The sequence below is a fragment of the Pseudophryne corroboree genome, chromosome 1 (assembly GCF_028390025.1).
Source record: "Pseudophryne corroboree isolate aPseCor3 chromosome 1, aPseCor3.hap2, whole genome shotgun sequence".
Taxonomy (NCBI): Eukaryota; Metazoa; Chordata; class Amphibia; order Anura; family Myobatrachidae; genus Pseudophryne; species Pseudophryne corroboree.
Genome location: NC_086444.1, coordinates 1,160,098,012 through 1,160,124,625, shown reverse-complemented (window position 1 = coordinate 1,160,124,625; position 26,614 = coordinate 1,160,098,012). Strand labels below are relative to the sequence as shown.

The following is a 26,614-nucleotide window of genomic DNA, read 5'->3' as shown; positions in this document are numbered from 1 at the left end:
CGCTCTGGTAACGCCGTGGGTGTACCAGTCAGTGTATGTGTTCCCTCCTCTGCCTCTCATACCAAAAGTACTGAGAATCATAAGAAGGAGAGGAGTAAGAACTATACTCGTGGTTCCGGATTGGCCAAGAAGGACTTGGTACCCGGAACTTCAAGAGATGCTCACGGACGAACCGTGGCCTCTACCTCTAAGAAAGGACCTGCTACTGCAGGGGCCTTGTCTGTTCCAAGACTTACCGCGGCTGCGTTTGACGGCATGGCGGTTGAACGCCGGATCCTGAGGGAAAAAGGCATTCCAGAAGAAGTCATCCCTACTCTGGTCAAAGCCAGGAAGGACGTAACCGCAAGACATTATCACCGCATTTGGCGTAAATATGTTGCGTGGTGTGAGGCCAAGAAGGCCCCTACAGAGGAATTTCAACTGGGTCGTTTCCTTCATTTCCTGCAAACAGGACTGTCTATGGGCCTAAAATTAGGGTCCATTAAGGTTCAAATTTCGGCCCTGTCGATTTTCTTCCAGAAAGAACTGGCTTCAGTACCTGAAGTTCAGACATTTGTAAAAGGGGTGCTGCACATACAGCCTCCTTTTGTGCCTCCAGTGGCACCTTGGGATCTCAATGTTGTGTTGAGTTTTCTAAAGTCACATTGGTTTGAACCACTTTCCACTGTGGACTTAAAATATCTCACATGGAAGGTGTCGATGCTGTTAGCCTTGGCTTCAGCCAGGCGTGTGTCAGAATTGGCGGCTTTATCATATAAAAGCCCTTACTTAATTTTTCATTCTGACAGGGCGGAATTGAGGACTCGTCCTCAATTTCTACCTAAGGTGGTTTCTGCATTTCACATGAACCAACCTATTGTGGTACCTGCGGCTACCAGGGACTTAGAGGACTCTAAGTTGCTTGACGTTGTCAGGGCCTTGAAAATATATGTTTCCAGGACGGCTGGAGTCAGAAAATCTGACTCGCTGTTTATCCTGTATGCACCCAACAAGCTGGGTGCTCCTGCTTCAAAGCAGACGATTGCTCGTTGGATTTGTAGTACAATTCAGCTTGCACATTCTGTGGCAGGATTGCCACAGCCAAAATCAGTAAAAGCCCATTCCACAAGGAAAGTGGGCTCATCTTGGGCGGCTGCCCGAGGGGTCTCGGCTTTACAACTTTGCCGAGCAGCTACTTGGTCAGGGGCAAACACGTTTGCTAAATTCTACAAATTTGATACCCTGGCTGAGGAGGACCTGGAGTTCTCTCATTCGGTGCTGCAGAGTCATCCGCACTCTCCCGCCCGTTTGGGAGCTTTGGTATAATCCCCATGGTCCTTACGGAGTCCCAGCATCCACTAGGACGTCAGAGAAAATAAGATTTTACTTACCGATAAATCTATTTCTCGTAGTCCGTAGTGGATGCTGGGCGCCCATCCCTAGTGCGGATTGTCTGCAATACTTGTATATAGTTATTGTTACAAAAATTCGGGTTATTATTGTTGTGAGCCATCTTTTCAGAGGCTCCTTTGCGTTTATCATACTGTTAACTGGGTTCAGATCACGAGTTGTACGGTGTGATTGGTGTGGCTGGTATGAGTCTTACCCGGGATTCAATATCCTTCCTTATTATGTACGCTCGTCCGGGCACAGTATCCTAACTGAGGCTTGGAGGAGGGTCATAGGGGGAGGAGCCAGTGCACACCACCTGATCCTTAAGCTTTTATTTTGTGCCCTGTCTCCTGCGGAGCCGCTATTCCCCATGGTCCTTACGGAGTCCCAGCATCCACTACGGACTACGAGAAATAGATTTATCGGTAAGTAAAATCTTATTTATTTTTTTACCAAAAACATGACACCTTTGCCTCACCCACCATATTCATCTTATCTTGCCTCGTGAAACTTTTTTTATTTCCTCGGATGAAATGAGACCGTAAAGGAAAATTTCTTGCTGATATTGAAGAGTTGAAACAAAAAACGGCAAACGTACTAAGACATGAACGAAGATGAGTTTAAAAAATGTTTTGAGCAATGGTAAAAACGTTTGGACAGATGTATTGATTCAAGTGGAGAGTCCTTTGTGGGTGACTGAAGTTTCAAAATATACAAATAAATAATTAATTCATGTTTCTTTTGGGTACCCACTCGTATATGTTAAGCAGGGCTTGTATTAATGTGTGTATACAGGGCTGGTAGAAGTGGTGTGTCTGTGTATATATGCAGTATGTATACAGAGTGCTCTATTCCTTTTGCTTTCTCTCTCTGCCTTTCGCTTTCTCTCTCGCCGACCTTCACTCTCTCTCTCTCTCTCTCTCACCTTCGCTTTCTCTCTCTCTCTCTCTCTGACCTTCGCTTTCTCTCTCTCTGACCTTTGCTTTCTCTCTCTCTGACCTTCGCTTTCTCTCTCTCTCTGACCTTCGCTTTCTCTCTCTCTCTCTGACCTTCGCTTTCTCTCTCTCTCTCTGACCTTCGCTTTCTCTCTCTCTCTCTGACCTTCGCTTTCTCTCTCTCTCTCTGACCTTCGCTTTCTCTCTCTCTCTCTGACCTTCGCTTTCTCTCTCTGACTTCGCTTTCTCTCAGCCTTTCGCTTTCTCTCAGCCTTTCGCTTTCTCTTCTCTCTCTCTGCCTTTCGCTTTCTCTCTCTCTCTCTCTCTCTCTCTGCCTTTCGCTTTCTCTCTCTGCCTTTCGCTTCTCTCTCTCTCTCTCTCTTCTCTCTCTCTCTCTCTCTCTGCCTTTCGCTTTCTCTCTCTGCATTTTGCTTTCTCTCTCTCTCTGCCTTTCGCTTTCTCTCTCTCTCTGCCTTTCGCTTTCTCTCTCTCTCTCTCTCTCTGCCTTTCGCTTTCTCTCTCGCTCTCTCTCTCTGCTTTTCGCTTCCTCTTTTTTCATTTTTCTTTCTCTATCTGCCTTTTCGCTTTCTTTTTTCCTTTTTTCTTTTTCTTTCGCTTTCTCTCTCTCTCTCTGCCTTTCGCTTTCTCTCTCTCTCTCTGCCTTTCGCTTTCTCTCTCTGCCTTTCGCTTTCTCTCTCTGCCTTTCGCTTTCTCTCTCTCTCTGCCTTTCGCTTTCTCTCTCTCTCTGCCTTTCGCTTTCTCTCTCGCTCTCTCTCTCTCGCTCTCTCTGCTTTTCGCTTCCTCTTTTTTCATTTTTCTTTCTCTATCTGCCTTTTCGCTTTCTTTTTTCCTTTTTTCTTTTTCTTTCGCTTTCTCTCTCTCTCTCTCTCTCTCTCTCTCTCTGCCTTTCGCTTTCTCTCTCTCTGCCTTTCGCTTTCTCTCTCTCTCTGCCTTTCGCTTTCTCTCTCTCTCTGCCTTTCGCTTTCTCTCTCTCTCTGCCTTTCGCTTTCTCTCTCTCTCTCTGCCTTTCGCTTTCTCTCTCTCTCTCTGCCTTTCGCTTTCTCTCTCTCTCTCTCTCTGCCTTTCGCTTTCTCTCTCTCTCTCTCTCTGCCTTTCTCTCTCTCTCTCTCTCTCTCTGCCTTTCGCTTTCTCTCTCTCTCTCTCTCTCTCTGCCTTTCGCTTTCTCTCTCTCTCTCTGCCTTTCGCTTTCTTCTCTCTCTGCCTTTCGCTTTCTCTCCCTCTCTGCCTTTCGCTTTCTCTCTCTCTCTGCCTTTCGCTTTCTCTCTCTCTCTGCCTTTCGCTTTCTCTCTCTCTCTCTCTCTGCCTTTCGCTTTCTCTCTCTCTCTCTCTCTCTCTGCCTGTCGCTGCCTTTCGCTTTCTCTCTCTCTCTCTCTGCCTTTCGCTTTCTTTGCCGTTTGCTTTCTTTTTTTTTCCTTTTGCTTTCTCTCTCGCTTTCTGCTTTTCGCTTCCTCTTTTTTCATTTTGCTTTCTCTATCTGCCTTTTCGCTTTCTTTTTTCCTTTTCCTTTTTTCTTTTTCTTTCGCTTTCTCATTCGCTCTCTTTTCCTTTTCACTTTCTCTCTTCCATTTGCTATCTCTTTCCCTCTCTCTTCCTTGTCCTATATATTATCTTTGAACAATCTGATACAGACAGTGCTACAAAGAAGATGGGACTTCCAAAAACCCTGACTGTCCAGTGTGCAGCAAGTCCCTGAATAAACTAGCTCAGCCGCTTCCAATGGCACACTGTGCCAACTCCAGGCTGGTCTGCAAGATTTCAGGAGACGTTATGAATGAAAACAACCCTCCCATGATGCTTCCTAATGGATATGTGTATGGGTACAATGTGAGTACATCTTGTTGTATTGTGTTTATCTGTTCAGTCTTGTAGGATGGAACTGTGTAATAAGGCGCACATTAGTGGAATAAGTTAGTAATTTACATTTTGAAAGCCCGATTTCCTCCAAAGTAAAAGTATTTATTAAAAAAAAGAAAAGAAAAAAAAGGTTGACACCAAAATGGATCTCTATTGAATTGCAGGTAGCTTTAAAAGCTGTTCCAAAAAAAAAAAGGCCCAAAAATAATTGTATAGCACCTGTCGCTCATCTTTCATTTGCTACGTTGAGCGACAAAATAAAAAATAATAATAATTTTAGTAAACTTTTTACTGATTAATTAAATGGTTGTTGAAAGTTTTTTTTTTTTTTTTTTACATTTTAATTTAAATGTCATTGATGTTTAATTACCTTTTTAGCTCCTCTTTTTTTTCACCCCATTTTTCTAGAATAATCCTGATTATCGGGCAACGTTCTTTCTGCAGTGTATTAAAAAAAAAAAAATACATACTTTTTTTTTTTTTTCTTCTTTTAATCCAGTCTCTTCTCTCCATACGCCAAGAGGACAAAGTAATCTGTCCAAGAACCAAAGAAGTCTTCAACTTCTCCCAAGCCGAGAAGGTCTACATCATGTAGACAATATCCCCCACGTGCCTCCAAACGCTTCTGACGCCAATACTGAGGAATGGCTGTTCAGCAGCATCACTCGCACAACTGGCAGATAGGGGCTTCCGCCCGGTTCAGTGGTTGCATTTATTGTCTTTTTGCGACCAAAGATTATAAACAAGCAACAACAGTACTGACAAAGTTACATCTTTAAAGTGCAAAAACAAAACAACAACCAACAATTTGTACTTGATGAAAATAAATCATTTTGATTGTAAGCATTTTTTTTTTTGTAACGTTAGTCGAGATTGATGCTTCTAAAGACTTCACATGTCTAAGAATTATTTTACTTTCTAGGCCTTTATTACTACACGAACATGCAGCGAGTAGTCCGAATACAAGGGTCTCATTAGTTCTGTGTTAGGGATCATCATATCAGTATTGCTGCCTTATACCTAGCTTCCAGAATGTACTCACACGGTAACAGATATTACAGCCCCTCCTGTGTTGGATCTCTACAGTTCTCCAGGGAGCTATCTGACTATTTAATATGTTTTAAAAGCTAACCATGAGCCATGAGGAAAAGCCACGGTTCTATTTTAGTAGCGCAAAGATTCATCTTCATAAACACACGAGCAACAACGAACATTTTAGTCCTTTACAATCTTTAGAAAACAGTGCTGTAGAAATTTGTATTTAGTGCTTATTTTTGCATGTCGGTGTTAATTAGCTAATAAAAACATTGTAAATTTGAAACCCGTTAATGGAATATTGTTTGTTTTTACATTTTTTTTTTTTATTTCTTTTTTTAAATGTGTGCAAGTAATGTATAGGAGACAAAAAAAAAAAAGTAATCTCTGTTTGGAGATTTGCCAAGTTTTTAATTTCAGTTTGTGCACCCGGGTCGCAGCGGCTGCATGTGACCGGACCGCGCCTCGCCAATGGCACACCCCCTCCTGCCCCGCGACCTCCTCTGCCTGGCAACCAGGCAGAGGTGATCGCAGCCCAGCCTCTCACTGGGCTCCCGGGGTGAACGCCCGCTGTGCGGGCGCACTCCACATAGGGATTCAGACTGCGAGAGCTGCCGCTGCAGCAATCCAGTCTGAATTAGGCCTCAAGTCCACAGTGTTTGTCTGGTTTGAATTAGAGGCATGCGTAGGAAGCCGTGATACTACGAGGTATAAAATAACAAAAAAGTATGTTGTAGACATTTGTGGATTTCTTAGGAATGATGTGGTAGCTTCTGTGGTGTAATCATCGGAGTCAATACTGAGGCATAAATTTCTCAGAACATATCCGTTCTCAAGTCAAAGGGTTTTTACTATACATATATACTCTTTTCTCTAACGTCCTAGTGGATGCTGGGGACTCCGTCAGGACCATGGGGATTAGCGGCTCCGCAGGAGACAGGGCACAAAAATAAAGCTTTAGGATCAGGTGGTGTGCACTGGCTCCTCCCCCTATGACCCTCCTCCAAGCCTTAGTTAGGTTTTTGTGCCCGTCCGAGCAGGGTGCAATCTAGGTGGCTCTCCTAAAGAGCTGCTTAGAAAAAGTTTTTAGGTTTTTTATTTTCAGTGAGTCCTGCTGGCAACAGGCTCACTGCATCGAGGGACTTAGGGGAGAGAAGTCAACTCACCTGCGTGCAGGATGGATTGGCTTCTTAGGCTACTGGACACCATTAGCTCCAGAGGGATCGAACACAGGCCCAGCCATGGAGTCCGGTCCCGGAGCCGCGCCGCCGACCCCCCTTGCAGATGCCGAAGATGGAAGAGGTCCAGAAGCAGGCGGCAGAAGACTTTTCAGTCTTCCTGAGGTAGCGCACAGCACTGCAGCTGTGCGCCATTGTTGTCAGCACACTTCACACAGCGGTCACGGAGGGTGCAGGGCGCTGGGGGGGCGCCCTGGGCAGCAATGTATAATACCTTTTTATGGCTAAAAATACATCACATATAGCCCTTGAGGCTATATGGATGTATTTAACCCCTGCCAGATCTCACAAACTCCGGAGAAGAGCCCGCCGAAATAGGGGGCGGGGCTTATTCTCCTCAGCACACAGCGCCATTTTCCTGCTCAGCTCCGCTGTGAGGAAGGCTCCCAGGACTCTCCCCTGCACTGCACTACAGAAACAGGGTAAAACAGAGAGGGGGGGCACTTTTTTTGGCGATATTACTATATTTAAGCTGCTATAAGGATACAACACTTATATAGGGTTGTTCCCATATATATTATAGCGCTTGGGTGTGTGCTGGCAAACTCTCCCTCTGTCTCCCCAAAGGGCTAGTGGGGTCCTGTCTTCAATAGAGCATTCCCTGTGTGTCTGCTGTGTGTCGGTACGTGTGTGTCGACATGTATGAGGACGATGTTGGTGTGGAGGCAGAGCAATTGCCGGTAATGGTGATGTCACCCCCCAGGGAGTCGACACCGGAATGGATGGCTTTGTTTATGGAATTACGTGATAATGTCAGCACATTACAAAAATCAGTTGACGACATGAGACGGCCGGCAAACCAGTTAGTACCTGCCCAGGCGTCTCAGACACCGTCAGGGGCTGTAAAACGCCCTTTACCTCAGTCGGTCGACCCAGACACGGACACTGAATCTAGTGTCGACGGTGAAGAAACAAACGTATTTTCCAGTAGGGCCACACGTTATATGATCACGGCAATGAAGGAGGCTTTGCATATCTCTGATACTACAAGTACCACAAAAAGGGGTATTATGTGGGGGGTGAAAAAAACTACCTGTAGTTTTTCCTGAATCAGAGGAATTGAATGATGTATGTGATGAAGCGTGGGTTAACCCAGATAGAAAAGTGCTAATTTCAAAAAAGTTATTGGCATTATACCCTTTCCCGCCAGAGGTTAGGGCGCGCTGGGAAACACCCCCTAAGGTGGATAAGGCGCTCACACGCTTATCAAAACAAGTGGCGTTACCGTCTCCTGATACGGCCGCCCTCAAGGATCCAGCTGATAGGAGGCTGGAAACTACCCTAAAAAGTATATACACACATACTGGTGTTATACTGCGACCAGCCATCGCCTCAGCCTGGATGTGCAGTGCTGGGGTGGTCTGGTCGGATTCCCTGACTGAAAATATTGATACCCTGGATAGGGACAGTATTTTACAGACTTTAGAGCAATTAAAGGATGCTTTTCTTTATATGCGAGATGCTCAGAGGGATATTTGCACTCTGGCATCGAGAGTAAGTGCGATGTCCATATCTGCCAGAAGAAGTTTATGGACACGACAGTGGTCAGGTGATGCGGATTCCAAACGGCATATGGAAGTATTGCCGTATAAAGGGGAGGAATTATTTGGCGTCGGTCTATCGGATTTGGTGGCCACGGCAACTGCCGGGAAATCCACCTTTTTACCTCAGACCCCCTCCCAACAGAAAAAGACACCGTCTTTTCAGCCGCAGTCCTTTCGGTCCTATAAGAACAAGCGGGCAAAAGGACAGTCATATCTGCCCCGAGGCAGAGGAAAGGGTAAGAGAGGGCAGCAAGCAGCTCCTTCCCAGGAACAGAAGCCCTCCGCGGGTTCTGCAAAGCCCTCAGCATGACGCTGGGGCTTTACAAGCGGACTCAGGAACGTTGGGGGGTCGACTCAAGAATTTCAGCGCGCAGTGGGCTTGCTCACAGGTGGACCCCTGGATCCTGCAGGTAGTATCTCAGGGTTACAGGTTGGAATTCGAGAAGTCTCCCCCTCGCCGGTTCCTAAAGTCTGCTTTGCCAATGTCTCCCTCAGACAGGGCGACGGTATTGGAAGCCATTCACAAGCTGTTTTCTCAGCAGGTGATAGTCAAGGTACCCCTCCTACAACAGGGAAAGGGGTATTACTCCACGCTATTTGTGGTACCGAAGCCGGACGGCTCGGTAAGACCTATTCTAAATCTGAAATCTTTGAACCTGTACATACAAAAATTCAAGTTCAAGATGGAATCACTCAGAGCAGTGATAGCGAATCTGGAAGAAGGGGACTTTATGGTGTCCCTGGACATAAAAGATGCTTACCTGCATGTCCCAATTTGCCCTTCACATCAAGGGTACCTCAGGTTCGTGGTGCAAAACTGTCATTATCAGTTTCAGACGCTGCCGTTTGGATTGTCCACGGCACCTCGGGTCTTTACCAAGGTAATGGCCGAAATGATGATTCTTCTGCGAAGAAGAGGCGTATTAATTATCCCTTACTTGGACGATCTCCTGATAAGGGCAAGGTCCAGAGAACAGCTGGAGGACGGAGTAGCACTAACCCAAGTAGTGCTGCAACAACACGGGTGGATTCTGAATTTTCCAAAATCTCAGTTGACCCCGACAACACGTCTGCTGTTCCTGGGAATGATTCTGGACACGGTTCAGAAAAAGGTGTTTCTTCCGGAGGAGAAAGCCAAGGAGTTATCCGAACTTGTCAGGAACCTCCTAAAACCAGGAAAAGTGTCTGTGCATCAATGCACAAGAGTCCTGGGAAAGATGGTGGCTTCTTACGAAGCAATCCCATTCGGCAGATTCCACGCACGAACTTTTCAGTGGGATCTGCTGGACAAATGGTCCGGATCGCATCTGCAGATGCATCAGCGGATAACCTTATCGCCACGGACAAGGGTGTCTCTTCTGTGGTGGTTGCAGAGTGCTCATCTGTTAGAAGGCCGCAGATTCGGCATACAGGACTGGGTCCTGGTGACCACGGATGCCAGTCTGAGAGGCTGGGGAGCGGTCACACAGGGAAGAAACTTCCAGGGAGTATGGTCAAGCCTGGAGATGTCTCTTCACATAAATATACTGGAGCTAAGAGCGATTTACAATGCTCTAAGCCTGGCAAAACCCCTGCTTCAGGGTCAGCCGGTGTTGATCCAGTCGGACAACATCACGGCAGTCGCCCACGTAAACAGACAGGGCGGCACAAGAAGCAGGAGAGCAATGGCAGAAGCTGCAAGGATTCTTCGCTGGGCGGAAGATCATGTGATAGCACTGTCAGCAGTGTTCATTCCGGGAGTGGACAACTGGGAAGCAGACTTCCTCAGCAGACACGATCTACACCCGGGAGAGTGGGGACTTCATCCAGAAGTCTTCCACATGATTGTGAACCGTTGGGAAAAACCAAAGGTGGATATGATGGCGTCTCGCCTCAACAAAAAACTGGACAGGTATTGCGCCAGGTCAAGAGACCCTCAGGCAATAGCTGTGGACGCTCTGGTAACACCGTGGGTGTTCCAGTCAGTGTATGTGTTTCCTCCTCTGCCTCTCATACCCAAAGTACTGAGAATTATACGGCAAAGGGGAGTAAGAACGATACTCGTGGCTCCGGATTGGCCAAGAAGAACTTGGTACCCGGAACTTCAGGAGATGCTCACGGAAAATCCGTGGCCTCTACCTCTAAGACGGGACCTGATTCAGCAGGGACCGTGTCTATTCCAAGACTTACCGCGGCTGCGTTTGACGGCGTGGCGGTTGAACGCCGAATTCTAAGGGAAAAAGGCATTCCAGAAGAGGTCATTCCTACACTGGTTAAAGCCAGGAAGGAGGTGACTGCACAACATTATCACCGCATTTGGAGAAAATATGTTGCGTGGTGTGAGGCCAGGAAGGCCCCCACGGAGGAATTTCAATTGGGTCGATTCCTACATTTCCTGCAAACAGGATTGTCTATGGGCCTCAAGTTGGGGTCCATTAAGGTTCAAATTTCGGCCCTGTCGATTTTCTTCCAGAAAGAATTGGCTTCAGTTCCTGAAGTCCAGACTTTTGTAAAAGGAGTACTACATATACAGCCCCCGGTTGTGCCCCCAGTGGCTCCGTGGGACCTTAATGTAGTTTTGGATTTTCTCAAATCCCATTGGTTTGAGCCACTCAAATCGGCGGATTTGAAATATCTTACATGGAAAGTAACCATGCTACTGGCCCTGGCTTCAGCCAGGAGAGTGTCAGAATTGGCGGCTTTATCGTATAAAAGCCCATATCTGATTTTCCATTCGGACAGGGCAGAACTGCGGACGCGTCCTCATTTTCTGCCTAAGGTGGTGTCAGCGTTTCACCTGAACCAGCTTATTGTGGTGCCTGCGGCTACTAGCGATTTGGAGGATTCCAAGTTGCTGGACGTTGTCAGGGCATTGAAAATATATATTTCAAGGACGGCTGGAGTCAGAAAATCTGACTCGCTGTTTATACTGTATGCACCCAACAAGCTGGGTGCTCCTGCTTCTAAGCAGACGATTGCTCGTTGGATTTGTAGCACAATTCAACTTGCACATTCTGTGGCAGGCCTGCCAAGACCTAAATCTGTCAAGGCCCATTCCACAAGGAAGGTGGGCTCATCCTGGGCGGCTGCCCGAGGGGTCTCGGCATTACAACTCTGCCGAGCAGCTACGTGGTCGGGGGAGAACACGTTTGTAAAATTCTACAAATTTGATACCCTGGCTAAAGAGGACCTGGAGTTCTCTCATTCGGTGCTGCAGAGTCATCCGCACTCTCCCGCCCGTTTGGGAGCTTTGGTATAATCCCCATGGTCCTGACGGAGTCCCCAGCTTCCACTTAGGACGTTAGAGAAAATAAGATTTTACTTACCGATAAATCTATTTCTCGTAGTCCGTAGTGGATGCTGGGCGCCCATCCCAAGTGCGGATTGTCTGCATTACTTGTACATAGTTGTTGTTACAAAAAAATCGGGTTGTTCTTGTTGTGAGCCGTCTGTTCAGAGGCTCCTACGTTGTCATACTGTTAACTGGGTTCAGATCACAAGTTGTACGGTGTGATTGGTGTGGCTGGTATGAGTCTTACCCGGGATTCAAAATCCTTCCTTATTGTGTACGCTCGTCCGGGCACAGTATCCTAACTGAGGCTTGGAGGAGGGTCATAGGGGGAGGAGCCAGTGCACACCACCTGATCCTAAAGCTTTATTTTTGTGCCCTGTCTCCTGCGGAGCCGCTAATCCCCATGGTCCTGACGGAGTCCCCAGCATCCACTACGGACTACGAGAAATAGATTTATCGGTAAGTAAAATCTTATTTTTTTTATTCTATGTTACATGATTCCATGAAGTCAATGATTTGGTTACTTTTTTATCATGGAATCAAAATGATTTCAGGCCAACATAATCCGGCACATATTTTATTTCCCAGCCATCGTAGCATCATCCTAATGGTGCAATTACTGTCAAATAATATTTACTTATACTTATCTGGTCTTACATTTATCCCACAGAATTCACCAGCCCAAAGTGACTAAACACATAGCCGGGCAACGGAGGAATTTCTCCCCAACTGAGAATGTGCTTTCTGCGCATTTCTGCCAATTGGCGTACATAGGGGGTGATCCAGTAAGGATTGCATAAGCTATCGGTACTGGTTTTCCCCCGATGGTAAGCTCATGAGCACACTCAGGACCCGTTCTGTGCATCTGCCCATAGGGCCTAATTCATGTTTGTAATCGCCGATGTTGACGCAAGTGAGCGATTATCTGCAGACTGCGCAGGAGCGGCGTTCACACTGCGCATGTGTCAAGGTGCTTTTGTGCTCGCACTGAGATTTTTATTGTAGGTTGATTTAACAGAAAGGGACCGCATGGGGGGTGGTAACGAGGAGTGGCAGTAAAAACACAGGCGTGTCATGGCCAATTTCAGGGTGTGTATCATGAACGTGGAGAAACATGGCGCCAGTGTCGCTACTGCTGCGGTTGGTCTGCGTGACCATAGAGCAACCCTATAGTTACTCGTTGTTGTGTATAGCCTGTGCATGAGTTTCCGATGGCTCTGGTGGGCGTCTATCATCTTTTCTGGGCAGCAGCTTCACTTACTAAGATTAGCAGTTTCCACAGCCTAAAAAACCACCATCGCATGCAAACAGGAATCAGGCCCATAAATAATTGCTGCAAGTAAAAATGAGCAATGCTTCTTGCCGTAGCCATCCCGCAGAGAGACACTGCATGATGCTACAATGGGTACTCACTCTTAATGGAATTGTCCCCTAACTTTACTCTCATATCAGCCACTAGTAGTCATTACAGAGATGAATGTGGAGATCCTCTCCCAGGATATTACTCCTAAGTATTACTGCTAAAACCAAAGAAGGCACTCCACATTTTTGGGTCCTGCAGGTACTAAACGAGTGGAGTCAAAAGGTAGGGTTCGAGCAGTTGCCCACGAGGAGTGTGCCCTGAAAGCAGCACTTGTTTTGAGGTACAGAAAATGCCATCAACTGCTTTATTTCCAGGGGAGACTTTAGATTCCTGAGAAATGCCCCCTAAAGGGCCCCGTACACTAGGACGATATTGTGCTTTTTGGTGCGATTTCAACACATCAGGCCGACATATCGCGAGTAAGTGGGTCACATCATGTGTGGTCCACTTACGATGTGAGATGTGAGGCGCGATTAAGTGTGGTCCATTTATGATGTGAGGCGCGATTATGTGTGGTCCACTTATAATGTGAGGTGCGAATGTGTGGTCCACTTATGATTACAATGTGAGCCGCACTCCCGGGGGTCGTAAGTAGGGTTTCCAGATCTTACCTGCAGCAGCTAAGATCTGTCCCTTGCGATGAGGATCTTTAACGTTAAATCGCATGCGTTCTATCGTTAGCACATCGTGGGTGAAGGTGACCTGGACTCACGATATTGTGAGTCCAGGAGCGGCTGGCGGGGAGTTAAAGGGGTATCGCATGCGACGGAGCACATGCAAACCTTGTCTTAGTGTATGGGGGTCTTAAGTCTTGTTTAGAAAGCTTTTGTGTCCTGGGCTGTAAATATATAGTTTTCTATATTCAGTGGGGGAATTCAAATCTTGACGCGCCCCCTATCTCCCGTCTAAAGTGATGGGAGATAGAGGGGTGATACTCAAATGGCCCCCGTTATCTCCCCTATCGCACCCAGTACAGTCTGGTTAAGGCGCGTAAAGCACCTAAACCCAACTAAACTGATGGGCGCGATTGTGAAAAGACCCGTTTGGGTGCCCAAACGGGTCTCTTTACGTGCATTTCAGCTTGCTACCTCCAGAGGGAGGGAGCAGGGGAGAAGATTTGAATCCTATTGTATATATTAAAATCGACTGCTGATAGAAATGATGTCATCACGTTTGACTGGGGAGGGGAACAGTGCTAGAGAGAGAGTGGGGAAGGGAGAAAATCTGGAGAAGAGAAAGGGTGGAGTGTGAGAGTGGAGTGAGAGAAAGAGAGGTGGGGGTTGGGTGCATTATAAGTAGTATATAGTATGACTGTATACCAGAATAAAATGATTCTGGCAACATTGTCGCTGAATTAACTCTCTGCCAGTTCCATAGATGTGAGTAGTGTCCCTAGTCTGTCCTCACTACTGATCTCTTTCATCATACTGACAACTACATCAACACTAAATGCCAGGTAAGTGATATTTTGGGACAGGATATTTGTCTCCAAGACCTAATGTAATAAATGTTATACTATAAATATAATATGCTGTGTAATGAGAGCTGTTTCCGCTTTCAGATGAGTTTCTGCGCTCCGTGTTTATATCACGAGTCCGGGGCTCTCTGAACACCACTGACCGCAGAGCCGTGGCACATTCCAGGGAATATGCACATTTCATTGCTAAATATAAAGAACAATAATGTCATATAGGGAAGGAACTAAATGCTGCTGGATGTCACGCACCAGCCAATCAATTATGTGGAGGTTGCCAGCAGCCTCTTACCTTTCATAAAGTGTCTATTTCCATCCAAGCTATGGATAATAGTTCTGTACATAGCAAGTTTCCCATTAAACTACAGTGGCATTACATGAATGTCCTTACATGTTGCCTCCACCGTGCACCCATTCTGTTCCCACAGTCATCATTTATTTTTCGGGTGCAGTAATCTTGTCAAAATAATTGATGTTAAAATATAACCAAAGGCTATAATTGAACTTTGATTATTAACAAGCACAGGTTATATTTAAGGTAAAGGGTGATGAAGTATTAACCCCGCCCCCCGCACAATCGCAGAATGGCATATTATATTAGTAACATACAGATGGGTCCACGTTTATCTTGACCATTAATAGGATTAACTGAGACTGGCCAGTCGGACTTAATCCCCTGCTGTATTGTTCTCTGTATTGTATTGCAGCTGAGAACAATAGCTGAAGGGTTTATGCCAGAGGTTCCCAAACGCGGTCCTCAAGGCACCCCAATAGTCCAGGTTTTAGGTATATCCATGGCTCAGCACAGATGGTTAAATCAAATTGACTAGGGTGCTAATTAAGTCACCTGTGGCCAAGCATGGATACATTTAAAACCAGGACCGTTGGGGTGCCTTGAGGACAGAGTTTGGGAACCTCTGGTTTATGCTAATAAGTCATGTTGTGCATAGGCGCAGAAAACTAGTCAAGATAACCGTGGACCCATCTGTAGTTGTTGAGGTTGAAAAAAGACAATTGTCCATCGAGTCCGACCTATATTTGTTCTACTGCTATGCTCTGGATTTATTTTTACTGACCCAGATACTACCATACATTATTATGAAAGGTTATATCATTAGACACCTTTTTCAATTAAAAATTTGTCTATCCCTTTCTTAAACATATCAATTGAGTCAGCAGATAATTCCTTCTCTTTACTGCCCTTACTGTGAAGAAGCCCTCCTTCGCTGTGTATGAAACCTTCTCTAACCTTAGCGTGTGACCACGTGTCCTGTGTACAGATCTCTCGATAATCAAGTCGCCTGACCGTTCCATGTACTGACCCTTAATGTCTTGTAAATATTACTCATGTCTCCTCTTAGACGCCTTTTTTCTAGTGTAAATATATCTAGCCTAGTAAGCCTTTCCTCATAATCCACTGACTATAAGCCCTTAATCAATTTTGTAGCTCTTCTCTGAACCTTTTCAAGTTCCATGATGTCTTTTTTTTTTTTTATAATGTGGCGCCCAGAACTGTACACAGTATTCTAGATGCGGCCTTACCAATGATTTAAGTTAGTTTGACATGACCTATCCCTCACAAACCAATGCTGGTTCCTACTAATGATCTTATTGCACCTTATGTACTCCTGAATGCTGTCCCTTAATATATCTTCCAATGTTTTCCCCACTATAGATGTTAGACTCACCGGTCTATAATTTCCAGGATGTATCTTACTTCCCTTTTTAAATAATGGCACTACATCTGCTATTCGCGAGTCTGTCAGTACTGAGTCTGATGTAATTGAATCTTTGAAAATTAAGTATAAGGGCCTTGCTATTTCTGAGCTTAGATCCATTAGAACCCTTGGGTGTAGGCTATAAGGTCCCGGAAGTTTGTTAGTCTTAATTTCTCTTACGTCCTAGAGGATGCTGGGGACTCCGTAAGGACCATGGGGATAGACTGGCTCCGCAGGAGACATGGGCACTTTAAGAAATACTTTAGGTATGGGTGTGCACTGGCTCCTCCCTCTATGCCCCTCCTCCAGACCTCAGTTTACTACTGTGCCCAGAGGAGACTGGGTGCATTACAGGGAGCTCTCCTGAGTTTCCTGTCAGAAAGTATATTTGTTAGGTTTTTTATTTTCAGGGAGCCTGCTGGCAACAGACTCCCTGCATCGAGGGACTGAGGAGAGAGAAGCAGACCTACTTCTGTGAGTTTCAAGGCTCTGCTTCTTAGGCTACTGGACACCATTAGCTCCAGAGGGATCGGTACGCAGGTCTCACCCTCGCCGTCCATCCCAGAGCCGCACCGCCGTCCTCCTCACAGAGCCGGAAGGTTGAAGCCGGGTGAGTATGAGAAGAAAAGAAGACTTCATGATCTTCACTGTGGTAACGCACAGCGGGGAAGCTGTGCGCCATTGCTCCCATACACCTCACACACGGCAGTCACTGTAAGGGCGCAGGGGGGGGGGGCGCCCTGGGCAGCATATAAACCTCTCTCTGGCAAAAAAAAAATAAAAAAATATATATATATATATATACACAGCTGGGCACTGTATATATAAAGAGCCCCCGACAGTTTTTAGTATATTTGAGCGGGACAGAAGCCCGCCACCGAGGGGGTGGGGCTTCTCCCTCAGCACTCACCAGCGCCATTTTCTCCACAGCACAGCGCTGAGAGGAAGCTCCCCTGACTCTCCCCTGCTTATTCCACGGTGAAAGAGGGTTTTGAAGAAAGGGGGATGGGGGGGGGCACATAATTTGGCGCATATATATATATATATATATATATATGTACGTACAAACAGCGCTACTGGGTAAACATATATTTATATAGTGTTTTTTCCTGGGTCATATAGCGCTGGGTGTGTGCTGGCATACTCTCTCTCTGTCTCTCCAAAGGGCCTTGTGGGGGAACTGATAAGAGGATTCCCTGAGTGTGTGGTGTGTCGGTACGCGTGTGTCTACATGTCTGAGGTAGAAGGCTTTCAGGGGGAGGAGGAGGAGAAATGAATGTGGTGTCTCCATCAACAACGCCGACACCTGACTGGATGGATATGTGGAATGTTTTAAGTGCTAATGTAAATTTATTGCACAAAAGATTAGACAAAGCTGAAGCTAGGGAACAGCCAGGGAGTCGACCCATGTCTGTCCCTATGTCGCAGGGACCTTCGGGGTCTCAAAAGCGCCCACTATCCCAAATAGTAGACACAGAGACCGACAACAGTGTCGACTACGATGATGCAAAGTTACAGCCAAGATTGGCTAAGGGGGTAATTCCAAGTTTATCGCAGCAGGAATTTTTTTAGCATTTGGGCAAAACCATGTGCACTGCAGGGGGGCAGATATAACATTTGCAGAGAGAGTTAGATTTGGGTGGGTTATTTTGTTTCTGTGCAGGGTAAATACTGGCTGCTTTACTTTTACACTGCAATTTAGATTGCAGATTGAACTCACCACACCCAAATCTATCTCTCTCTGCACGTTATATCTGCCTCCCCTGCAGTGCACATGGTTTTGCCCAACTGCTAAAAAAATTCCTGCTGCGATCAACTCAGAATTACCCCCTAAATGTATTCGATATATGATTATTGCAATAAAACTGCAGATTCCCAAAAGGATTCTTATGGCGTATCCTTTCCCGCCAACGGACAGGATACGGTGGGAATCTTCCCCTAGGGTGGACAAAGCAATGACACGCTTATCCAAAAAGGTAGCGCTGCCATCCCAAGATACGGCTACCCTCAGGGATCCTGCTGACCGCAAGCAGGAGGTTACCTTGAAGTCCATTTACACACATTCTGGTACCTTACTCAGACCGGCGATTGCGTCGGCCTGGGTTTGTAGCGCTGTAGCAGCATGGACAGATACCTTATCAGCGGAAATTGAGACCCTAGATAAGGATACCATTTTATTGACCCTAGGGCATATAAAAGAGAGACATTAGTCTACTGGGTTCTAGAATCAACGCTATGTCGATTTCTGCTAGACGAGTCCTATGGACCCTGCAATGTACAGGTGATGCCGACTCAAAGAGGCATATGGAGGTTTTACCTTACAAGGGCGAGGAATTGTTTGGGGAAGGTCTCTCGGACCTGGTCGCCACAGCTACAGCTGGTAAATCAAATTTTTTGCCTTATATTCCCTCACAGCCTAAGAAAGCGCCACATTATCAAATGCAGTCCTTTCGATCACAAAGAAACAAGAAAGTACGAGGTGCGTCCTTTCTTGCCAGAGGTAAGGACAGAGGGAAAAAGCTGCACAACACAGCTAGTTCCCAGGAACAGAAGTCCTCCCCGGCCTCTACAAAATCCACCGCATGACGCTGGGGCTCCGCTACAGGAGTCCGCCCCAGTGGGGGCACGTCTTCGGGTTTTCAGCCACATCTGGGTTCACTCACAGGTGGATCCCTGGGCAATAGAAATTGTTTCCCAGGGTTACAAGCTGGAATTCGAGGAGGTGCCTCCTCACCGGTTTTTCAAATCGGCCCTACCAGTTTCTCCCCCGGAAAGGGAGATAGTGTTAAATGCAATTCACAAATTGTATCTTCAACAGGTGGTGGTCAAGGTTCCCCTGCTACAACAAGGGAGGGGATATTACTCAACCCTGTTTGTAGTCCCGAAACCGGACGGTTCGGTCAGACCCATTTTAAATTTAAAATCCCTGAACCTATACTTGAAAAGGTTCAAGTTCAAGATGGAATCGCTAAGAGCGGTCATCACCAGCCTGGAAGGGGGGGATTTTATAGTATCTCTGGACATAAAGGATGCATACCTTCATGTTCCCATTTATCCACCTCATCAGGCGTACCTGAGATTTGCGGTACAGGATTGTCATTACCAATTTCAGACGTTGCCATTTGAGCCTTCCACGGCCCCGAGAATTTTCACCAAGGTAATGGCGGAAATGATGGTGCTCCTGCGCAAGCAAGGTGTCACAATTATCCCGTACTTGGACGATCTCATAAAAGCGAGATCAAGAGAGCAGTTGCTGAACAGCGTCTCACTTTCACTGAAGGTGTTACAGCAACACGGCTGGATTCTCAATATCCCGAAGTCGCAGTTGGTTCCTACGACTCGTCTGACCTTCTTGGGCATGATTCTGGATACAGACCAGGAAAGGGTTTATCTTCCGATAGAAAAAGCTCAGGAACTCATGACTCTGGTCAGGAACCTTTTGAAGCCAAAACAGGTGTCAGTGCATCACTGCAATCGAGTCCTGGGAAAGATGGTGGCATCATACGAAGCCATTCCCTTCGGCAGGTTCCATGCGAGGACTTTCCAATGGGACCTACTGGACAAGTGGTCCGGGTCACATCTACAAGTTCATCAGTTGATCACCCTGTCCCCCAGAGCCAGGGTATCTCTCCTGTGGTGGCTGCAGAGTGCTCACCTTCTAGAAGGCCGCAGGTTTGGCATTCAGGACTGGATCCTGGTGACCACGGACGCGAGCCTCCGAGGTTGGGGAGCAGTCACACAGCGAAGAAACTTCCAAGGTCTTTGGTCAAGTCAAGAGACTTGTCTTCACATCAACATCCTGGAACTGAGGGCCATATACAACGCCCTACGTCAAGCGGAGACCTTACTTCGCGACCAACCAGTTCTGATCCAGTCAGACAACATCACCGCAGTGGCTCATGTAAACCGCCAAGGCGGCACAAGGAGCAGAGTGGCAATGGCGGAAGCCGGCAGGATTCTTCGCTGGGCGGAAAATCATGTAAGCGCACTGTCAGCAGTGTTCATTCCGGGAGTGGACAACTGGGAAGCAGACTTCCTCAGCAGACACGACCTGCATCCAGGAGAGTGGGGACTTCATCAGGAAGTCTTCGCACAGATTGCAAGTCAGTGGGGACTGCCCCAGATAGACATGATGGCGTCCCGCCTCAACAAAAAGCTACAGAGGTATTGCGCCAGAACAAATGACCCTCAGGCGGTAGCTGTAGGCGCCCTAGTGACACCGTGGGTGTTCCATTCGGTCTATGTGTTTCCTCCTCTTCCTCTCATACCCAAGGTGTTGAGAATAATAAGAAAAATAGGAGTGAGAACAATTCTCATTGTTCCAGATTGGCCACGAAGGACCTGGTATCCAGATCTGCTGGAAATGCTCACAGAAGATCCGTGGCCTCTTCCTCTATGACAGGCCCTGTTGCAACAGGGGCCCTGTCTGTTCCAAGACTTATCGCGGCTGCGTTTGACGGCATGGCGGTTGAACGCAGGATCCTAGCGGAAAAAGGCATTCTGGATGAGGTCATTCCTACGCTGATAAAGGCTAGGAAGGACATGACAGCTAAACATTATCACCGTATATGGCGAAAATATGTTTCTTGGTGTGAGGCCAGGAATGCTCCTACGGAAGAATTCCATCTGGGCCGTTTCCTTCACTTTCTACAGACTGGAGTGAATTTGGGCCTAAAATTAGGCTCCATTTAAGGTTCAGATTTCGGCCTTATCCATTTTCTTTCAAAATGAATTGGCTTCTCTCCCATAAGTACAGACTTTTGTGAAGGGAGTGCTGCATATTCAGCCTCCTTTTGTACCTCCGGTGGCGCCTTAGGACCTTAACGTGGTGTTGAGTTTCCTTAAGTCGCACTGGTTTGAACCACTTCAAACGGTGGAGTTAAAATATCTCACTTGGAAGGTGGTCATGTTATTAGACTTGGCTTCGGCTAGGCGAGTGTCGGAATTGGCGGCTTTGTCTCATAAAAGCCCTTATCTGGTTTTCCATATGGATAGAGCGGAATTGCGGACCCGTCCTCAATTCTTGCCTAAGGTGGTGTCATCTTTTCATATGAACCAACCTATTGTGGTGCCTGTGGCTACGCGATACTTGGAGGATTCCGAGTCCCTTGATGTAGTCAGGGCTTTGAAAATTTACGTGGCCAGAATGGCTAGAGTCAGAAAAACAGAAGCACTGTTTGTCCTATATGCAGCCAACAAGGTTGGCACCCCTGCTTCAAAGCAGACTATTGCTCGTTGGATCTGTAACGATTCAGCAGGCGCATTCTACGGCTGGATTGCCGTTACCAAAATCGGTAAAGGCCCATTCCACTAGGAAGATGGGCTCGTCTTGGGCGGCTGCCCGAGGGGTCTCGGCACTACAACTATGCCGAGCTGCTACTTGGTCGAGTTCAAACACCTTTGCAAAGTTCTATAAGTTTGATACCCTGGCTGAGGAGGACTTCCTGTTTGCTCAATCGGTGCTGCAGAGTCATCCGCACTCTCCTGCCCGTTTGGGAGCTTTGGTATAATCCCCATGGTCCTTACGGAGTCCCCAGCATCCTCTAGGACGTAAGAGAAAATAAGATTTTTAACCTACCGGTAAATCTTTTTCTCGTAGTCCGTAGAAGATGCTGGGCGCCCGTCCCAAGTGCGGGCTACTTCTGCAAGACTTGTATATAGTTTTGCTTACATAAGGGTTATGTTATAGTTTTCATCGGTCTTGGACTGATGCTATGTTGTTTTCATACTGTTAACTGGTTAGTATATCACAAGTTATACGGTGTGATTGGTGTGGCTGGTATGAATCTTGCCCTTAGATTAACAAAAATCCTTTCCTCGTACTGTCTGTCTCCTCTGGGCACAGTTTATCTGAGGTCTGGAGGAGGGGTATAGAGGGAGGAGTCAGTGCACACCCATACCTAAAGTCTTTCTTAAAGTGCCCATGTCTCCTGCGGAGCCGTCTATCCCCATGGTCCTTACGGAGTCCCCAGCATCCTCTACGGACTACGAGAAAAAGATTTACCGGTAGGTTTAAAATCTTATTTTTACGTAGTCGCTCACGGACTTCATCCTAACTGAAACAAATATTTGGTAACGGGACATTATCATTTCTGTTATTATGTAAAATTCCCTCAATTTTTTCCTCTCTAGTAAATAGTGACAAAAATAATTCATTCAATTTCTCTTTTTCATTGTGATCATTTATCAATTCGCCTAACTCACTTTTTAAGGGTCCTATGTTGTCTTTTTTTTAACCTTTCCATTGATATACGTGAAAAACTTTTTTGGGTTTGTTTTGCTTTCCTTTGCAATTTGCTTTTCGTTTTCTATTTTAGCTGCTCTGATTTCAGTTTTGTACTTTTTGTTACATTCTTTGTAGTAGTAAAAAGACTCCATATTCCCATCAGATTTAAAAGCACACCTGTTTTTATCCATTTTTACCCTTACCTTCTTATTAAGCCACATCGGTTTAAACTTGGTACTCTTGCATTTGTTGTCCATGGGAATGACCTTATGTGTAAATTTATCCAGCAACATTTAATTTAAAGGTGTCCCACATTTCTGTAGTGTTCTTACCTTTAAACAATTAATCCAAATCTGTGTCCTTTAGAGAGTGCTTAAGCATAGTAAAATTTGCTTTTCTAAAATGTAAAGTCTTAGTTGAATTCTTATATTGTTGCTTTTGGAAACTTATTTCCAATGATACCATATTATGATCACTGTTATCCAACGGCTCCCTTATATTAATATTTGATACTACCTTTACATTATTTGTTATTACTAGGTCCAGTATAGTCCTATTTCTAGTTGGTTCCTCAATTACTTGGGACAAGTAGTGGTCTTTTAATATATTTAAAAACCTATTACCCCTAGCTGTATCACATGACTCATATCCAAATTACGTCTGGATAATTAAAATCCCCCATGATAAACACTTCCCCCATTGATGCAGCCTTTTCAATTTGCTGTAGGAGTTGTGTTTCCTCAGTCACTGCTGTCTTGCGGTTTATAGCATGTCCCTATTAGTTTCTTTGTACATTTTACCTTCACTTGATATTTCCACCCATAATGACTCTACGTTATAATCCGTACCCTCGTAAATAATTTCCTTTATGTATGATTTTAAGATTGACTTAACATAAAGACATACTCCTCCTCCCCTTTTATTTGCCCTGTCTCTCCTGAATAGAGTATAGCCATCCAGATTTACTGCCCAGTCATGAGAATCATCCCACCATGTCTCAGTAATACCTATGATGTTATATTGCTCGCTCATTGCTATTACTTCTAGGCCCTCATTCCGAGTTGATCGCTCGCTAGCAGTTTTTAGCAGCCGTGCAAACGCTATGTCGCCGCCCACTGGGAGTGTATTTTAGCTTAGCAGAAGTGTGAACGGTTGTATCGCAGAGCGGCGACAAATTTTTTTTGTGTAGTTTCAGAGTAGCTTAAAACCTACTCGGCGCTTGCAATCACTTCAGACTATTCAGTTCCGGATTTGACGTCACACAGCTGCCCAGCGTTTGCCCAGCCACGCCTGTGTTTTCCCTGGCACTCCTGCGTTTTTCCGAACACTCCCTAAAAACGGTCAGTTGCCACCCAGAAACGCCCACTTCATGTCAATCACTCTGCGGCAACCAGTGCGACTGAAATGCATCGCTAGACCCTGTGCAAAACTGCATAGTTTGTTATGCCCGTACATCACGCATGCGCATTGCGCCGCATATGCATGCGCAGAACTGCCGTTTTTTAGCCTGATCGCTGCGCTGCGAACAAATGCAACTAACGATCAACTCGGAATGACCACCCTAATTCCCCCATTTTTTTCCTGATAGGCTTCTTGCATTTGCAAGCATACACTTTAGGTAATTTACTCCCTTCTCTGTATTTTTACGGGTTGATAGAAATTCTGTACTTTTTTTTGCTTTCCCTTGATTGTCTGTTTTCCCCTCCCCCCCTCTCCACATCCATTTTTCTTAATACAGCCCCCCTTACTGCTCTCACTGATCCTCTCATAATTTCCTGCTATTCCCTTCCCCCTGCCGCCTAGTTTAAAATGTCCTCCAACCTACTAACCATCCTTCCCCCCCCCCCCCAGCACTGCTGCCCCCTTGTCGTAATGGATTGCACCTGAACAAGAATAAAGATGGTGCCTGCCCGAGAAGTCAGCCCAATGTTCCAAAAAAATCAGATCCCTCCTTCCTACACCAATCTTTTAGCCGCACATTAACCTCCCTAATCTCCCTTTGCCTCCCTGTGCTAGCGCGTGGCACAGGTAATATTTCAGAAAATATTATCTTAGATGTCCTTGCTTTTAGTTTCCGACCTAGATTCCTGTATTCATTTTTAAGGACATCCCATCTACCTCTAACGGTTACAGATGTTATTCTTGGAGGGGTCTTCTTCAAAGGATCCACATCTCTGAAGGTCTTCTAGTAGTGACCACTGTACACCCGGGGTTGAGACTCGCAGAACCTACCAGCAGGTCTTCATGCCTATAAGAGCCGCTTTTCCCATTAGGCTTGTTGCGCCTACTGGTATTGGGATGCCCACCAGGACTTACGTCACTGGTGGTGGTATGAGCTCAACCCCTGAGTGACCTGAATCAATGCCGGTGGATGCGAGTACTGAAAATACACTACAGAGCAGAGGAGACCAGGCTAAGAGAAGGCAAACAACGGGGAGCAATAACTACTACACAGGATCTCACCCTTTGTCGTCCGATCCCGGAGCCGCGCCGCCGTCCCCCTCGCAGAGCCAGAAGACAGAAGCCGGGTGAAAGAAGCAAGAAGACTTCGGAATCGGCGGCAGAAGACTCAAGTCTTCATATGAGGTAGCGCACAGCACTGCAGCTGTGCGCCATTGCTCCCACACACACCTCACATAATCCGGTCACTGTAAGGGCGCAGGGGGGGGGCGCCCTGGGCAGCAATTAGAGACCTCTTTGGCAAAAGTTTGCATAATATACAGTTGGGCACTGTATATATGTATGAGCCCCCGCCAAAATTGTACATGAAAGCGGGACAAAAGCCCGCCGTCGAGGGGGCGGGGCTTCTTCCTCAGCGCCATGTTTTTTCTCCACAGCACCGCTGAGAGGAAGCTCCCCAGTCTCTCCCCTGCAGTTACACGGTAGAAGAGGGTAAAAAGAGAGGGGGGCACATAATTAGGCGCAAAAAAATCAATATAAACAGCAGCTACTGGGTTAACATTAAGTTACTGTGTTATTCCTGGGTTAATAGCGCTGGGGTGTGTGCTGGCATACTCTCTCTCTCTGTCTCTCCAAAGGGCCTTATGGGGGAATTGTCTTCAGATGAGCATTCCCTGAGTGTGTGGTGTGTCGGTACGTGTGTGTCGACATGCTAAAGCGAATTTATTGCACAAAAGATTAGAGAACAGACAGGAAATCTACCCATGTCGTCCCTATGTCGCAGAGACCTTCAGAGTCTCTCAATGCTCACTATCCAAAATAATAGACACTGATATCGACACGGAGTTTGACTCCAGTGTCGACTACGATAATGCAAAGTTACAGCCAAGATGGCAGAAAAGTATTCAATATATGATTATTGTAATAAAAGATGATTTGCATATCACTGATGACTCATCTGTCCCTGACACAAGGGTACACATGTTTAAGGGGAAGAAAGCTGAGGTAAATTTCCCTCCTCTCATGATGAAAAAGAGCGGGAATCTCCAGACAAGAGACTGCAGTTTCCCACAAAGAATTCTCAGGCAGTATCCTTTCCCCACTAGGGCCAGGATATGATGGGAATCTTCCCCTAGGGTGTCACGTTTGCCCAAAAGGTAGCCCTGACGTAACAGCTATTCTCAGGGATCCTGCAGATAGCGTGCACATTCTGGTACACTACTCAGACCGGCGATTGTGTCGGCATGGGTTTATAGTGCTGTGGCAGCGTGGACAGGTACCTTATCAGCAGAGATTGAGACCCGAGTATGTATGTATGTATATATATATGTATATATAGAGATATATATATTAAAGCTGCTGTCTTAAGAGAGAGAGATAGATAGAGATATATATATATATATATAAAACATGCCCAAAGAGACATGAGTATACTGGGTCCTAGAGTCAAAGCTATGTCGATTTCTGCTTGACGTGTCCTGTAGAATATGCAATGGACAGATGATGCCGACTTAAGAGGCATATGGAAGGCTGAGGATTGTGTGGAGAAGGGTTGTCGGACCTGGTCTCCACAGCTATAGCTGGTAATTCTGATATTTTGCCTTATATTCCTGCACAGCCTAGGAAAGCACGACATTATCAAATGCAGCCTTTCGAACAAAGAAACAAGAAAGTCCGAGGTGCGTCCTTTCTTGCCAGAGGCGGGGGCAGAGGAAAGAAGCTGCACAACACAGCTGGTTCCCAGGAACAGAAGTCCTCACCGGCCTCTACAAAAATCCACCGCATGTCGCTGGGGCTCCACAGGCGAAGCTAGGCCCGGTGGGGGCACGCCTTCGTAAGTTCAGCCACAAGTGGGTTCACTCCCTGTTAGATCCCTGGGCAATAGATATTGTGTCTCAGGGATACAAGCTGGACTTTGAGAAGATGTCCCCTCACCGACGGCCCTGCCGGCTTCCCCCCACGAGAGGGAAACAGTGTTAACTGCAATTCACAAATTGTATCTTCAACAGGTGGTGGTCAAGGTTCCCCTCCTTCAACAAGGAGGGGGTTATTATTCGACCATGTTGTAGTCCCGAAACCAGACGGTTCGGTCAGACCTATATTGAATTTAAAATCCCTGAACATATACCTGAAAAGGTTTAAGTTCAAGATGGAATCGCTAAGA

At 46.3% G+C, this 26,614-nt stretch overlaps 1 protein-coding gene across 2 annotated transcripts in view; it reads left to right on the top strand.

Annotated features, from left to right (window-relative positions):
* MAEA (macrophage erythroblast attacher, E3 ubiquitin ligase) overlaps positions 1-5,502 on the top strand; it is a 323,598-nt gene extending 318,096 nt beyond the window's left edge. For both annotated transcript variants that reach the window (XM_063924905.1, XM_063924901.1), the window contains exons 8-9: positions 3,956-4,151; positions 4,681-5,502. In XM_063924905.1, coding sequence (XP_063780975.1) covers positions 3,956-4,151; positions 4,681-4,776 — 292 coding nt within the window. In that variant the 3' untranslated portion in view covers positions 4,777-5,502. The remainder of the gene's footprint in view (positions 1-3,955; positions 4,152-4,680) is intronic.
* Positions 5,503-26,614: the final 21,112 nt, after the last annotated feature.